Raw genomic sequence first — 15,595 nt, forward strand, 5'->3', positions numbered from 1 at the left:
TTCAAGTGGGTTGTTTTCTTCTATATTAGGGTTTAGGTTTCTGAATGCTTATTTATTTTTCAGAGTTTAACATATAAGCCCATAAATGGGGCCTAAATTATAAATGAACCCTATAATACTTCAATTATAGGGAAAATCCCAATTGATTTTTCAATGGGGTCAAAAATTACCATAAGAGCTTTGAAAAGCTTTAAAATTACAACACTGCCGCTGAAGTTCGTGTTTCTTAAAAGGGAGACTTATAAATAAACCCAAAATGGGTACAGTATTTATAAAGAAGGACAAAATTAAAGTGGTTGGACAATAATGCCCTTATTCATATCTAAATTTCCTAGGGAATCCTTCTGCTTCTGCTAGCCGGATGAAACCAAAATGTTTCTTCTTTTCATATGTTGCTTTGTACTGGCCGTATGGAGCCAAATAGTTTGGCGACTATTCTGCTGGATGGATTCTTCACGTGGTCTTCATGCATCCATCATGTTATCTATGTTGTGTAGCTCTTCTTCTCCTAAGCTATTCCAGTATGAGTTGTCATTATCTTCTGATGTAATCTGCTGCTATCGATTGTAGATTTCATCAAAACTTTTGCTCCTGTAGTGCTGATCCTGTATTCATATATATCATCTGGTCTCCTGGATGTGGATTCGAATACACCTTGATAAATTTGGACTGGTACAGGAGGGTCAGACGATCATCATTAAATAACTGTTGCTCGGCTATTATTGCTCCTCTGTATTGTTGGATGTCTTGTTTGGTAGGCATTCCTGTTTGTGCTGATTCTCCCGGACTAAGTAATTCATCAAAAGAAATAATAATCCTATGTTGTGCTAAATCTGGGTAAATGCTATCTTTAAACCACTCTGGGGGTATACTAGTAGAATCTAATTTTATATTTTTCCAGAGAGGCAGATAAAAACTTATAATTTCTTTAAATTTTTCGGGGAATGAGTCTAAATGCTTACTACTTTCAACATAAAGTTGATCTAGATAACCAAATTTTGCTAAAAATGCTGGAGTAACTATGATTGTTTTTTGTTTATGCTCTAAATTCAATTCTCTATATTCAATCATGTTAATCCTTGCTAAGTAAATAGTGTAATGGGAACAGTTTTTGGTAATAATGGTGATGCCAGGATGTGGATTACTTTTTAAATTGAAAAGAAAAGATTGAATGTACAGTTGAAGAGATGTATTTTGCTCATATTCTAATTCAATTATGTGACTCTTAACATCTACTGGTAAAAACTTATACCTTTCTCTAGCTAGAGTTTGAAGAAAATAGGGATTTTTAGATTTTTGCTCAAGAGAAAATTCACTATTATGCTCAAGTAAGTTGGGCTTATTAGCCTCTTTTTCTTGTAAATTATGCTCAATTACGGTGGGCTTATTAGCCTCTTCTTGTAGAATTTGGCAAATTAGATTAGCAGAAGAATCAATCCATTGGACAGCATTTACCTGTCTATAGAAAAGGCTATAGAAAATATAAACCTTATAAACAACAAAATAAAAATTTTAGAATACAACCTTCAAAAACATTTAGAAAAAGAAAATATATCCCTAAGCAATTTAGGAAAAGAACAAATAAACCATGGATTAGAAAGTATAAAGTACCTAATAAAAATACATGTAAATGTTATCTTGAAAATATTCTAGTAACTGTTGAATTATTCTATTATTTTTGTTATGTTCAAATTTTACACTTTCTGCTTGACTAATCAAAAGGTCAATAATACTATTTTCTAATGGTGCCTGTATATCATTAAATTTTCCTGATGCGTATCTACAAATTTTTTCTTCTGATTTTGTTTCTTCTTTATGTTTCTTTTGATATAAAATTCCTGCCCATCCTATTGATGATGCATCCGTTTCAATAATTTTAGAATATGTCATTAAACTAAAAGTCTATCTATTTTACTATGTAACTTGATTTACAATATATTAGTGAATATACTTCAGACTTTTTCAAGTATTTAGGTAGAACAGGTAGGTTGATGACCTTAATTTGTTAGATACTTATATGACAAAAATTAAAGGACCAATAGGAGAAAGAATTTGGAATGAATGGCAAAAACACCCTAGGAAATTAGATGTATCCATAGGTGCAAGAATACAACATGTATATGATATATTACGATAAGAATGTAGTCAGATAAAAGCAAAAAGACAAATTAGAAAACAGTTTTACATGAGTTGTAAAAACATAGATTTACCTAAACAGTATGGATGTCATAGGAAATTTAGGCAGAAGAAGCCATATAGAAAAAGCTATAGAAAATATAAACCTTATAAACAACAAAATAAAAATTTTAGAATACAACCTTCCAAAACTTTTAGAAGAAGAAAATATATCCCTAAGCAATTTAGGAGAAGAACAAATAAACCATGGATTAAAAAGTATAAAGTACCTAATAAAAGTACATGTAAATGTTATCTTTGTGGTGAAGTAGGACATATTAGACCTAAGTGTCCCAAATTAGGAAAACAACCTAGAGAAAAATTACAATTAATTGAAATGTTTAATATAGAAGTTTAGATGGAATGGTTATTGATTATTTTCAAGCATGGAAAACTAAAAATCCAATAGAACATCAAGCAGCAAAAGAAATGTTTAATATAGATGCTTTTGTTAAATTAATTAAATATGAATTTTTAGACCATAATAGATTAGATGGTAGAGATGCCTAAATGCTCTTGAAAAGCTTCTATTGATTCTTTACAAACTTCTAAATAATATTGATTTCTTGTTATACTATTCTGGACTTCTAGCCGTAGTAAGATTTACTAATTATAAACAAATAAATGATATAGAAGACTTAGAAAGTGAATTAGATGAAGAAATACATATGGCGTTTGATAACTTAGAAATAAATATGATAGAACATAATTTTGATGATATAGTTGATAAACTCATCGATGACATAGATAATTTAGATGAAGAAGAATATATAGCAAAATATAAAACTTATGAGTTAGGATTACATAGATTATCAGATAAAGAAATGAAAGATTTAATTTTAAATATAGGATTAGAACATATTTTAGGAGAAAAAGAATATCAAAATATGTTAATTGAAGCAGAATGCATGCCAGTAGAAGACCAATATAGTTCATCCGGACCATCTGTAACCCCTGCAAGTAGGACATATCAGCAAAATCTTAGGCAAACTAATGAACCATATAGAGAAAATAATGAAGAAACAGGTAGAAATGCTTTTCAACAAGAAGCATTTGGAATAAGAAAAAATAGAATCCCTTATAAAGGAATTGAACAAATTAGTTTAGCAGGAAATATATTAAATTTAGATCATGTAGACCCACAGGATTGGGAAAAAACTATAGAAAGATGGGAAAAAGGATGTGTACATGCACACACTATACAAGCCACTTCTTTATCTATACAGCTTACTTCATGTTGACTGATACTACTTACAATACGATGCCCATTTTCAAATCTTCCTAATTGATATAAATTATATTTATTTTTCTGTGATTTTTCAAAGCCTTTTCTAAGAAATTCTTGTGCTTCTTGTTCACTAGGGTATATATCTTCTGTTCTAACTATTTCTTTTCCTTTTCTTCTAAAGAGTTCCATTTACTATTATCAAATGGATTTATTCTACTTTTTCTTCTATGAGGATTATTTCCTAAGGTTAAGTTTTCTAATTTATCAACTAAGTCTTTGGGTAGTGTAGAAGTGGTATTGTGTACTACTTGATTAATTTCTGTTATTTGTTCTTCTAATTGATCTACTTTTTCGGCTAAATTTAAAATTAATTGGATAAGTAAATTATTTTGTCTAATAGGGATATTACTACTTGCTACAGATGTTGTAAATTCTGTAAGACCTACTGGTTCCTTGTCTAGTTGACCAACTTCTTCTAATGCTTTGATATATTTATTATTAATTTTAGAATATGTCATTAAACTAAAAGTCTATCTATTTTACTATGTAACCTTTCTACTTGTTCAGTTAATGTTTTTTGTACTAATTGTATTTTTTGCACTTCTGATTTTAACTGTTCAATGATTTCTAATGACTGGAGTTCTATTTGTTTTGGCTTACTATCTATAAGATCTATGAGTTCTTTTATTTCTTTCTTACTAGGAAATCTTTGGATATTCCTATTATTATCTTCTAACTGGGATGTTATATAGTCTAAGTTTTGTCTAATTGTTTTTAAGGAATTTTTCTGAAAATATTCTAATAACTATTGAATTATTCTATTATTTTTGTTATGTTCAAATTTTACACTCTCTGCTTGACTAATCAAAAGGTCAATAATACTATTTTCTAAGGGATTACTACTACTATGTAAAAGATGTTTATGTTCTTTTTGTGGAAAATAACAAACTAATGTATTATTATCTAGAGTTAATTTGTTTGGCGACTATTCTGCTAGATGGATTCTTCACGTGGTCTTCATGCATCCATCATGTTATCTATGTTGTGTAGCTCTTCTTCTCCTAAGCTATTCCAGTATGAGTTGTCATTATCTTCTGCTGTAATTTGTTCTGCTATTTGATTGTAGATTTCATCAAAAACTTTTGCTCCTGTAGTGCTGATCCTGTATTCATATATATCATCTGGTCTCCTGGATGTGGATTCTGAATACACCTTGGATAACCAAATTTTGCTAAAAATGCTGGAGTAACTATGATTGTTTTTTGTTTATGCTCTAAATGCAATTCTCTATATTCAATCATGTTAATCCTTGCTAAGTAAATAGTGTAATGGGAACAGTTTTTGGTAATAATGGTGATGCCAGGATGTGGATTACTTTTTAAATTGTATTAATAATATACCAATTAGGATAGAAAGACAACAATTTAATTTAGGGAGTTTCACTAAAACACCCAAAATGGAAGTTGAAATTATAAAAAAACTCAACACCCAAAACACTTTATAAACACACCCAAAACCCATCATTACACACACTCAAAACCCATTTATAAACACACCCAAAAAGTTGACTTTGGGGTTGATTTTGGGTGTGTTTCTATGTTTAAATAGTGCTTGGGTTTTTTTATAAATACATGTCTAAGATTGAGTTTATTTATAAATTTGTATTTAATTTACCCTTAACCTTTATATCCCCAGTAGGATCTCCCTTTATCTTAGGATTAAATTTCTTAAAAAGTTTACAAGGAGGATTTTTATATACACCTCCAGACATCACATTTTTTAAGAAAGGTATAACCACAACAGATCAAAGTAATATATTAGAGTCTTACAATAGTATTAACATAGAAGAACAAAATTTCCCCTTACCGAGGATCGACCAGCTGAGAAAATCAAAATTTCCCCTTACCGAGGATCGACAAGCAAGAATCAAGGGGAGGATGGCGAATGTGTCAGGACTATACCGACTTGAATAAGGCGTGCCCTAAGGACGTTTCCCTTACCGAGGATCGACCAGCTCGTCGATGCCACCGTCGGGCACGAGCGCTCAGTTTCATGGACGCGTATTCGGATACAACCAGATTTTCATGGACCACGCCGATAGAGAACATACGGCATTCATCACGGACGCGATGCATCTGCTACAATGTCATGCCCTTCGGCCTGAAAACGCAGGGGCAACTTACCAACGGCTCGTCAACCGAATTTTTGCCAAATACATCGGCGGCATCATGGAGGTGTATGTTGATGATATGTTGGTAAAAAGCCGAACGGCAGGGGATCACCTGGAAAACTTGGCCCTCATGTTCGGTATTCTAAAGGATTACCGAATGAGGCTAAACTCGGCAAAATGCGCCTTCGGTGTATCTTCCGGTAAATTTCTCGGGTTCATGATCAGTCAAAGAGGTATCGAGGCCAATCCTGAGAAAATCAAAGCTATAATCGACATGGAGATGCCGAAGACGCAGAAGGACATTGAGCCTTACCGGACGTGTCGCTGCCCTAACACGCTTCATCTCCAAGGCTACCGATAAATGCGTGCCGTTCTTCAAAGCTTTGAAAGGAGGCAAACATCATATAACATGGACTCCCGAATGCGATCAGGCGTTTCAAAACTTGAAGAGCTACATGGGCTGCACCATTATCAAAACCAATCCCGGGCGAGGTACTACTCATGTACCTTTCGGTATCCAAAGCTGCCGTTAGCTCGATTGATCGGAAGCCGAGAAGGCGGAGCTATCGATCTTTATGTCGACAAGGCGCTCAGAGCGTAGAGCTTGGTACCCACCCGAGCGGCTAGCACCGCCCCAGTCGTCTCGGCGCGAAGACTCGCCCTTACTTCCGGGCCCACGAAATTACGATTCGACGAACCGACCTCTTGGCGAGTCCTCCAAAAATCGAAACATCGGCGATTGGTCAAATGGGCAATCGAGTTGGGAGAATTTGACATACAGATTCAAACCGAGGGCTGCAGAACAAAGGGACATGTCGGCCAAAGTATAAAGAAAGGCGCGACCCACGGGAGTACTCGGGACTTACCGATGCTTGAAAGGCGGAAGCGCGACCGCCTCCTCTCGAAGGAGCTTCTTGGCAGCTCCTCGATCTCATTCAGCTCCATTTGCGAACCAAGGATCATGTGGTTCGCAAACCGAATCTTCGGCGGACGAGCCGGTGACGGATCGCGGGCTCCTCGTCGTTGTCGGCCGCGAAGATGGCCCGAGTGGGCTCGGCTGCCGTCGCGCCGCTGGGCGGTTCGACATTCAAGTCGACGGTGAGGGCGTTTGCGGCAGCTCGGGAGGAAGGACCTTGGTAGGGCGCCGGCGAGGAGAGGGCCGGCCGCCGCCCGGCTGCGGAATCGGTGTTGATCCGACGGAGGCCACCGAGTCCGGTCTTGAGTCTGCCGATGCCGAGCCCTGCGGCTTTTCTTCTTCTTCCCCGAAGCCCATCATGAGACGGCGCTTGGAGGACTCGTTCATCCTCTTAGCCTCGGCAGCTCTCCTCTCTTCCGTCACTGCGAATAGAGGGTTCGGTAAGACCCACAAAGTAAGAAAAGAAACAATCTACAAGATACAAGTATACTTACTCTCGCAGGATCGACCAGGTGGGCCTGAATCAGGTTGGTGGTGAAGAGGAACTGCGGATACACCTTCTCCTCGGCAGTGACTTTTCTCCTCACTCTCTCCACCTGCTGGATCTCGGCCTTCGTCGCGATCGGTGCTTCACCTTACCTGCGAAAGAACGGACGAAAGGGTCACTTACGGTGAGCGGTGAACCTAGAGAGGGTACCGAGCAGTGCGTGGTCCTACCATTTATTTGGAAGGTGGTGGGAATGTGGAATCGGACAGGTGTCCCGGCGATTCGATCGCCGAGAGGAGCACCGCCGATTCCTCCACGACCTGCGAGGTCGGTACCGGTGACAAGTGGCCACAATCGGTAGCCACGATCTGATTCGCTGCACCCATCACCGTGATCGGCACACTTGGACTTGGTGATCTTTGTAGAGGTAGGAGAAGCTGCTCATAGGAGGGCTCCTTCACCGCCATGCCGAAGGCCGTTATCACTCCCATGAGGGCCACCCAGTTGGGGTTGAATTGCCCGGGTGTAGCCGATCTGGGCTAGAATCCTCTGTCTGCCGGCGGCGCCTTGCATAAGGGCGTCGGTAAAGAAGACTACCTCGCCGTCGCTTCGGCGTACTAAGGGATTCGGTCGGTAGGGATCCTCATCCGTACCGATTCGGGATACTGTATTCAGCCGGAATTTGGCAATCTCGATCGGTAATCTTGTTCGGCCCGAGATAGTCGACGCCGAGCAGGTTTTCCTTCGGCACCCCATGGGCATCCTAGGGTTGCTGGGTACACCACCGATACCCGGGACCGGATGGTGAAGTGGTTGCCGACTCTCCACGACCGGAGGTGGAGGTCTCGACGACGGCTACCGCTCGCTCCCCCTGGCATACCGAGGCCCACGTGGCTGCCGTCACTATAGACGATGGACAACGGGACGAGAGCGGTCATTAACCCCTTTCCGACTCCGTGTGTTGGAATGGAACTAGGCCCTTCGCCGAGTATCTCGACGTCGGTATCACTCCCACCCTCGGCGCCGGGCCCGCCGTCAGTCAGACCGTCGGACTCCTCATTGAACGCATTGGGCTCGCGCTCGGAGAATGACTCGCTATCGGACATCTACAAAAACAGGAAAGAAGGAAACTAAGGCCCATGCCGGAGGCTACCCTACCGATCCCTACATCGCTACCTATGGCGACTAGACTACCGAATGGAACCCTATGGTTAGTCTAGTTCGAACCAAGGAAGGACGTAAATCTTAAAATATGCGGGAGATAAAAGGGAAGAGTGCCGAACGGTACCTTAGTGTGTACTTTGGAAATCGAGGGCGATTAGCTCTTCAGGAACGCTTCCCTATCGTTCGAAATGCCGGAAATCGCTGGTTACCATTAACACTCGCGGAAATCGCTCGTTACCGTTAATACTTGTCGGAAATCGCTCGATTACCGGAAGCCCACGTCGGAAATCGCCTCGAGAGAGCTCTCACTTCTCACTAGACACAAAGTGGATTCGTCTACGGGGTCATCCCTATTTATAGGAAGGTGGGTGGCAACGGTATTCCTCGAAAAACCAACGGCGCGATTAATGCGCCGCGCACCATCATCACTTGCGCCACGTGTTGCTCATCCGTGGGTAACAGACGGCACGCGAGTGTGGAAGTCGAGCGCTCAAACATCCCTTCACCGTCGGCTCGACGCGACCTTCGACCGCGGCGTCGGCCTCCGTGATGATGCGGAAGGGACAAGGTCGGCCCCTTCCCAAAGATCGAGTTACGAACGGTAGGGCCGTGGTTCCTTCCGAAGACACTTCAAATCCCCTTCCGAAGACTCTCACAAGGGGACTTGGGGGACTCCTGTTTATACCAAAATGAACAGCCAATGAACGACGGACACGTGGCTAAACCATGGCCATGTGGTGCCTTCGGCACATACCTTCGGTAGAAGACCTACCGATCGCAACATTAGGGCAACCTCGCCTCTCTGGACGCGTGGCAGTCCCACAATTGATGTCCAGAGTCCCACATCGAAATTCTAAACAAGTCGCACGCCTCCCAAGGCCTATAAAGGAGGACAATCATCCCAGCTTGGAGGTAAACAATCAGAACTTACGGCATTCTGCCTATTGATCTGTAGTTCAAACTTACTAAATCCGTACTTACTAAAGCATCGGAGAGCCTTCGGCCGGTACCACACCGGTGCCCTAGGATTTACCGTGTGTTTGCTATCTTACAGATCGCACTCCTACCGAGGACAACAGATACCGAAGGGAAAGAATCACTAAGTTACGCGGGAAAGTATTAAACCATTTTTCTGCGTCAACAGCATATAATCCAGATCTGCCGCCCCTCAATCTCTTTCTTTTTTACTTTCCTTCACATACCTCTCAATCTCCTCTTTTGGACTATGGTGTGGGAGACTATGTTGTTGAGTTGTGGGGGTGGGCCACCTGTGATGGAAAAAAGAGATAAAGAGGAACGGATGGTGCTGCCCCTTCTCTCCTCTTCCGCTCCCCCTTCTCCCTTAATTGACATGCTAATCTCGTAAAAGGAGATTGCATACAAATGAGGTTTTTTGCTTTTGTTTTCTGGATATTCATGGGTTTTCATCCATTTGTTGTGTGGCGAATTCGTTGTGTGTATGGGCTGTGAATGATTGGATCTAGTAGGGGATGGCGGTTGCCAGGTTTGTAGGGGGAATTGTGGCAGATTAGTGCGTGTTGGGGTGTGGTATACCATGGGCGGGTTGCAGACTTGAGAGTGGTGTGGGCAGCGTGGGAAATATTGGGGGAGATAGTGGTTGTAGGGATTTAATTTCTTACTAATTTTTTTTTATAAAATTTTGTTTCTTTTTTCTTTTGGCTTTATGAATTTTTATTGTTGTTTTTAATTTTTTGATTAGTTTATTGCTTATGTGGAGTCCACGTAAGCATAAAATAGCCCAAGCATACAAAATTACTCAAACACTCTTGCCACATCATCAGATTTAATAAAGTTTTGGATAAAGTTGTGGGTTTTTTTGTATAATTTGTTTTAATAAATAGTATAGCCGGTCGGCTATACTACTTTTAAATATAATATGCTTAAAGATTAAAAACGTATAGCCGCATGGCTATACTGTTTTGACACGCGGCACCGGGACGCTTCTTGGGCGCGAGGCGGGTCCAACCTTTTTTCCCCAATAGTATAGCCGAGCGGCGATACGACTTTTACATATAATATGCTTAAAGAGTATAGCCGCACGGCTATACGGGTATAGCCACGCGGGTGTACTCTCAAAGGAGGGAAAGGAGGGGAGGGGAGGGGAGGGGGGGAGGGTAGGGGTGGTGTAATTAAGCCTAAAAAATATTGAAGCGCAGTACGCTTCTTCTTCCTCAGGCAAAACATCGAGCAGTTGGAAGGCAGTCCATAGGATCGCACCACCGGTTCAGGTAGACCTCCAAGCCTATTTCCATAGCTTTTTTAGGGTCGTTTGACCCCGTGACCCCACTGTGGTTCCATCTCTGCTTCTACACCTCGAATCCACTAACCTGTGTTTCTCTCTTCCACCACAACGGCTTCTCTTCCATGTGCTTTCGTCCCTGGCAGTATCATAGCTGTTCCTTCAGGTTATAATATTTTTATCATAGCTTCTCCTCTTCGTTTTTTTTATTTTGCTTTCTGATATACCGCTGGGTATTTTCCATTTTGCTTATACAAAGTTTTCTAATTCTCTTTATGGTATGGGATTGCTTACTAAAAAGATTTGGGTTTCGCTGGAAATGACTAAGGTTGGAATCGAGAAAATAGAAAGCACTGATGTATGGGTTGTATGGATGTGGCTAGTAATTGGTCTTTGTTTTATGGTTTTAGCTAAATTATTATTATTATTATTATTATTTTTATATCAAAAGTTTATCTATAATTCAAGTTTGACTAATTGGATCATTATTCCTACAATTAGTTTTGCAGTAAAAGAGGAAGAAATAGAGACTGAAAAACAAACACAACGCATTTGACAGAAACAAAAAGAGCGTTAACCGCCGTCGCCACTGCTGCCAAAGTAAGTCTTAAAGTAATTTTCTTTTATTTAAAAAAGAAAAGCTTAAGATAGTTTAATCCAATTCTTCAAATGGGTTCTGAGAATTTTGTGTGTTATGAGGTTGAAGAGTGTTGAAAATGGTTGAAAACATTTTCGGTGTTTGGTGTTGAGGTTGTTGATTGAGAGAGAGCATGCACCCAACACCCTTCTGGAGAAAAACACTCGAAAGAATGTCACTTTGCATTTATATTCTAGTTTTATTGGTGATTTTTCATGTTATTTTTGCATATAATATGCACATTTCATGTATGTAATGTAATCTTAGAGTCTGAGGAGGAGGCAGGCCTCCATCACCTCAATATCTGTGGTTAAAATACTCCTGAATCAACTTACAAAATTTCCCAGCACATGAGTTATTGTACTTCCCCATTTAGGGAAAATTTGATTATATTATTAATATATCATGAATATGTTTTGAGATAGATTTGGCAATTGGTTACTAGGAGGCTAACCAAGAAGCTTGTAAGGGACCATCCATGGTTGTCCCAAACTAGTGCTCCATTTTTATCCTTTTGTAAGTGGGGTTACTGGTAATGTTATGTCTCTTTTTCTGAAGGAAATCACAGGCATTCACCCTCTTGTGAGCCGCTAGCCCAAACTCAAAATCTTCACCTTAGTCGGAACTTTTTGTTCCCAAATCGCTTCAGCTGGATCAAAGGCTGGTAGATCCAAATTATCGACTAAAATTCTCTGAAATAAGATTTTTATGAGAAATCCCCTAAATGTTCCAGCTTCTAATGCCTCAAATCCTTATTACCCCTTGTAATTGGTGACAAATTAGGCTTGAGAGATACTGAGTATGCAATTTGGCATATTTCAAGCCAACTAAAGTTTATTCTGTAGTTACAGTAGAACTGTCTCTCCTTTTGTTCTATTATCTTCTAACTGCTAGTATGTTTTGCCTTTTCAGTCTTCCCCTGTGTATTTTTCATAGATGTCATCTCTCGGGGAAGAGTACCCTGACGATACTCTTACATTTATGCTTCTTGCTATAGAACAGGTAATTCCGAGACTTCCTACTTGCAGGCTGCAATATTAAATTAGTGTTTGATTGTAATAGAAAGGACTAAATTTACTATAGATACATACCATAAACATCCTGACCTATGGCATGGTAGAGGCTTATAAACTGTGGGAGGTGATTTGGCTTCAATTTCCGGGATTTTAAGTTGTGAAAATATTGCGTTCCTTACAAATACCCAAGTTTGATGTATCAATGATGGACTGGCCTGGTGATGTTAGTAATTTTTTATCTGCCAATGCCATTCACTGAGATTTCTTTACATTTCTGAGCCAAAATGAGTGCCAAGTTGGCTTTTATTTCCCCCCTTTTATAGTAGGATTGAGTCTGGTGTTTGTTGTTTATCTTTGTCCATTTGTGTTATCATTAGTTCCAATCATCTAACAGAAATTTGTGTTTCAGCTGATGGCAACACTATGCATCATGTAGATTCAACTGCTGTGCACACAATGTCTTGACTTTATTATTTTTCATTGTCATTTTGGGTGCTTAAATTTGCTACCCTTGCAGGTATATAACTTTTATATTTGGTCTTGCTTTCTTATTGTAGGCAAAGGTGGCTATGGACTGCCTCGAAGTTCCTGTTGGGTAAGATTTCTGGTAATTGTATAATTGTCCGGGTTTTAAGAGTCTTTATTTATTTGGGTTTCATACTCTCCTTTTTTGGCCTTTTCTTTAATCATATAACATCTGGAAATGTTCAGCTTTACCTTGTTCCTAAGTATATAGTTTGGTGCAAAATATTATTTTCTTCTGAATTTTGAAAGCATGCCTGTACTCATAATTTAAGTATCATATGCCTATCTTATCTATTGATCCTATCACATTATTGAAACCCTATTGATCACATCATTGAAATTTCATACAGCATGCTTGAAATTTGCTTCTTTTGTTAGAAGTCAAGAGTGTGACTATATCAGTGCATCTTCTAATCAATAAATTTGATTGATCAGCTGTGTGATTGTTGAAGATGGCAAGGTCATAGCATCTGGAAGAAATCGAACAACTGAGACACGAAATGTAAATTTACCATTGGTTCCTCTCTCTTTTTTTTTCCTTGGTTCTTGTTGGTAACTTTATCTATATACAGACTGTTTTTAAACTGAAGAAGCAATTGTTCCTGTGTATTTGAATTTTTGAGTCTTCTCATTTAACGACTAGCCACGCCTCTCTAGTTTGCTTCATGAGGATAATTTCTCGCATTTCAGTTGCATCTTTCTCCGAAATACAGTTTTCCTTGGAACCGCATAAAAAAGATGGGGTCCAGTTAATGCATTTTCTCGGTGATCTTAATTATTTTTTGTGGGATGACTGAGGCTAATTCAACTAATTGGAGCTAGACTGTAAGTTATATGTGATTATCATTAAGAACGTAATGCATTCTTTAGGGTTGTAAGTATTTTTTTTCTTCTTAAATTATTATAATAATTTATAAGATGTGATCTCTGTTTGGCACTTCTTTGTTTTGTTTTATGTCCAGGAAGTCTTCTTCATATGTAAGCCTTTGGAAATTTAGTTTCTAGTTTAATGTGCTTGCCATAAAAATGCAGGCTACAAGGCATGCAGAGATGGAAGCCATTGATACCCTTCTTGAGCAGTGGAGAGAAAAGAGGCTTTCACAGTCAGAAGTTGCCAAAACTTTTTCAAAATGTAAACTCTATGTTACATGTGAACCATGTATAATGTGTGCAGCGGCTTTATCATTCATTGGTATGCCCCTTTTCTTAAAATTTTGTTAATAAATTTCGACACTTTTTTCTCTTTCCTCTTGCCACTAATATAGGTGACTCTTCTTCCCTTCTTTAGGAATAAAGGAAGTATTTTATGGCTGTGGCAATGATAAATTTGGCGGGTGTGGATCAATATTGTCATTGCACTCAATTAGCTCTGAGCCACTCATTAGGTTTCTTTCTGAACCCAACCTCACAACAAGAATTAACTGATTTTTTGCGGTGTCTTCACTAGTTGTTACTTTTTTTACAAATTGTTTCCTTGACACACACTCACTCACACACCAAGATTCATGGACAGAATACATTTTATCCTTATGTGCACATAATTGCATCTACAATTTAATATGACAAGATATGAAATATTTTTACCAAAGATGGTGTGTTTAGGATGCCTGATGAAATCTTTTCATTTTCGAGATTGTGCTGATGAGAATAGTTCAGGCATATTTGTGTAAATACACTGTCTGTAAATGGAATTTTTAAGTGCCTTTAGCAATTATAGAAAAACACGAGTTATAGTCTTCTCGACACTGCATTCTCTGAGTGTTTCAAATATATATTTTTACTTGTTATGTCTGTCATTGCTGTGTTGGTGCAGTATACTCTAAATGAAAATTACTAATGCAGTTTAGTGTTCTTCCTCTGATCTTATTCAACATGATTGTTGCATCACACCATTCATGTGGTGGGGCTTTCTCAGTTTTTACTTTCCCTTTGTTGTAGTGGTGGAGCTCCAAGAGGTAAAGGATTCAAATGCAATGGAGGGATAATGGCATCAGAAGCAGTCTCTCTTTTTCGTAGTTTTTATGAGCAGGGAAATCCCAATGGTATCTAGTTTATTCATGATTTAAGTTTTTTTGGACATCATGCCTCTATAGGGAATTGTTAATTTGTTTAGTTTGTCAACTCCTTTTCTCATTGAGGGATTCCAATAGCATGTAGAAAAATTCATGTTATGCTGACCACCTTTGTTAGTTGTTGACATATATTTGTTGCTTAGAATATTCATTTTCTAGCTGAAGTATTTAATTGATTGTATTCTTTGGTTTGTTTCAGCTCCAAAGCCTCATAGGCCTCTTGCTCAACAGGCAACACAATAAACATGGTGAGGCTGAGTCTGTTGAAGTTCATTTCTCTTTGTATTTGATTGTTTGCTTGCTTTTCAGTTTTTGTTTTTGTTACCTTCTATTTATCACCTTCTTTTTTTATTTTATTTGTTTATTTTTATTTACTGTTCAGTCCGCTTAACCTAATAAAAATTGTTCATTTGGATTAACAGTTCAAATAAAGTTCTGGACCTTCTTAAGGTTTGCACAGGCCTGAGCTCAATACTTCAGGATTTCGAAACGGAAAGTGGATGGAAACCTTGAGAGAGGTTCAGAAAATATGCGTCTCTCTTCAAACTTCTCACGGAAACATATCAAGAGACATCAAACACAAGCAAAATCTAAAGCTGCAACACTTCATCGAAAGTTTCAACAAAGAGAAGAATTCTTTTGTTTAATTGAAGTACACATGAAGTTTACTCAAGTCCAGTTTACTCTGAAGTTAATTTGATAAAATATAATGATATACATGATTTTACTCAAAGGACTTCCATCACATGTTATTCTTCCTCTTCTTGAGAGGTAAATATAAGGTTACATTGTGTATACGATAAGAAATATAATTATTTTTTATTACCCAAGAATAAGTCAGCTATAGAAGTATGGGCAAAAAATAGTCTAGCCGCGCGGCTATACTTAAAAATAAAATAAAAAATATAGTCTACCCCAACGGGTATACTATTTAAATATTCGAAT

At 38.7% G+C, this 15,595-nt stretch overlaps 1 protein-coding gene across 5 annotated transcripts; it reads left to right on the plus strand.

The window, feature by feature from the left end:
* The first annotated feature begins 10,257 nt into the window (after positions 1-10,257).
* EMB2191 (Cytidine/deoxycytidylate deaminase family protein) lies at positions 10,258-15,383 on the plus strand. 5 transcript variants are annotated; one of them, XM_089047523.1, is made up of 12 exons: positions 10,258-10,389; positions 10,547-10,566; positions 10,902-11,000; positions 11,596-11,701; positions 11,950-12,039; positions 12,611-12,648; positions 13,014-13,080; positions 13,611-13,770; positions 13,867-13,963; positions 14,517-14,620; positions 14,850-14,898; positions 15,073-15,383. In XM_089047523.1, the coding sequence occupies exons 5-11, from the start codon at positions 11,974-11,976 to the stop codon at positions 14,891-14,893; spliced, it is 576 nt and encodes a 191-aa protein (XP_088903649.1). In that variant the 5' UTR covers positions 10,258-10,389; positions 10,547-10,566; positions 10,902-11,000; positions 11,596-11,701; positions 11,950-11,973; the 3' UTR covers positions 14,894-14,898; positions 15,073-15,383. The 5 variants fall into 5 exon arrangements, with proteins under 5 accessions (XP_088903649.1, XP_016647344.1, XP_088903650.1 ...); XM_016791858.2 differs by lacking the exon at positions 11,596-11,701; XM_016791859.2 differs by lacking the exon at positions 10,258-10,389 and having other exon boundaries at positions 10,510-10,566.
* Positions 15,384-15,595: the final 212 nt, after the last annotated feature.

The sequence above is a fragment of the Prunus mume genome, linkage group LG2, assembly GCF_029339155.1.
Source record: "Prunus mume cultivar Tortuosa linkage group LG2, ASM2933915v1, whole genome shotgun sequence".
Taxonomy (NCBI): Eukaryota; Viridiplantae; Streptophyta; class Magnoliopsida; order Rosales; family Rosaceae; genus Prunus; species Prunus mume.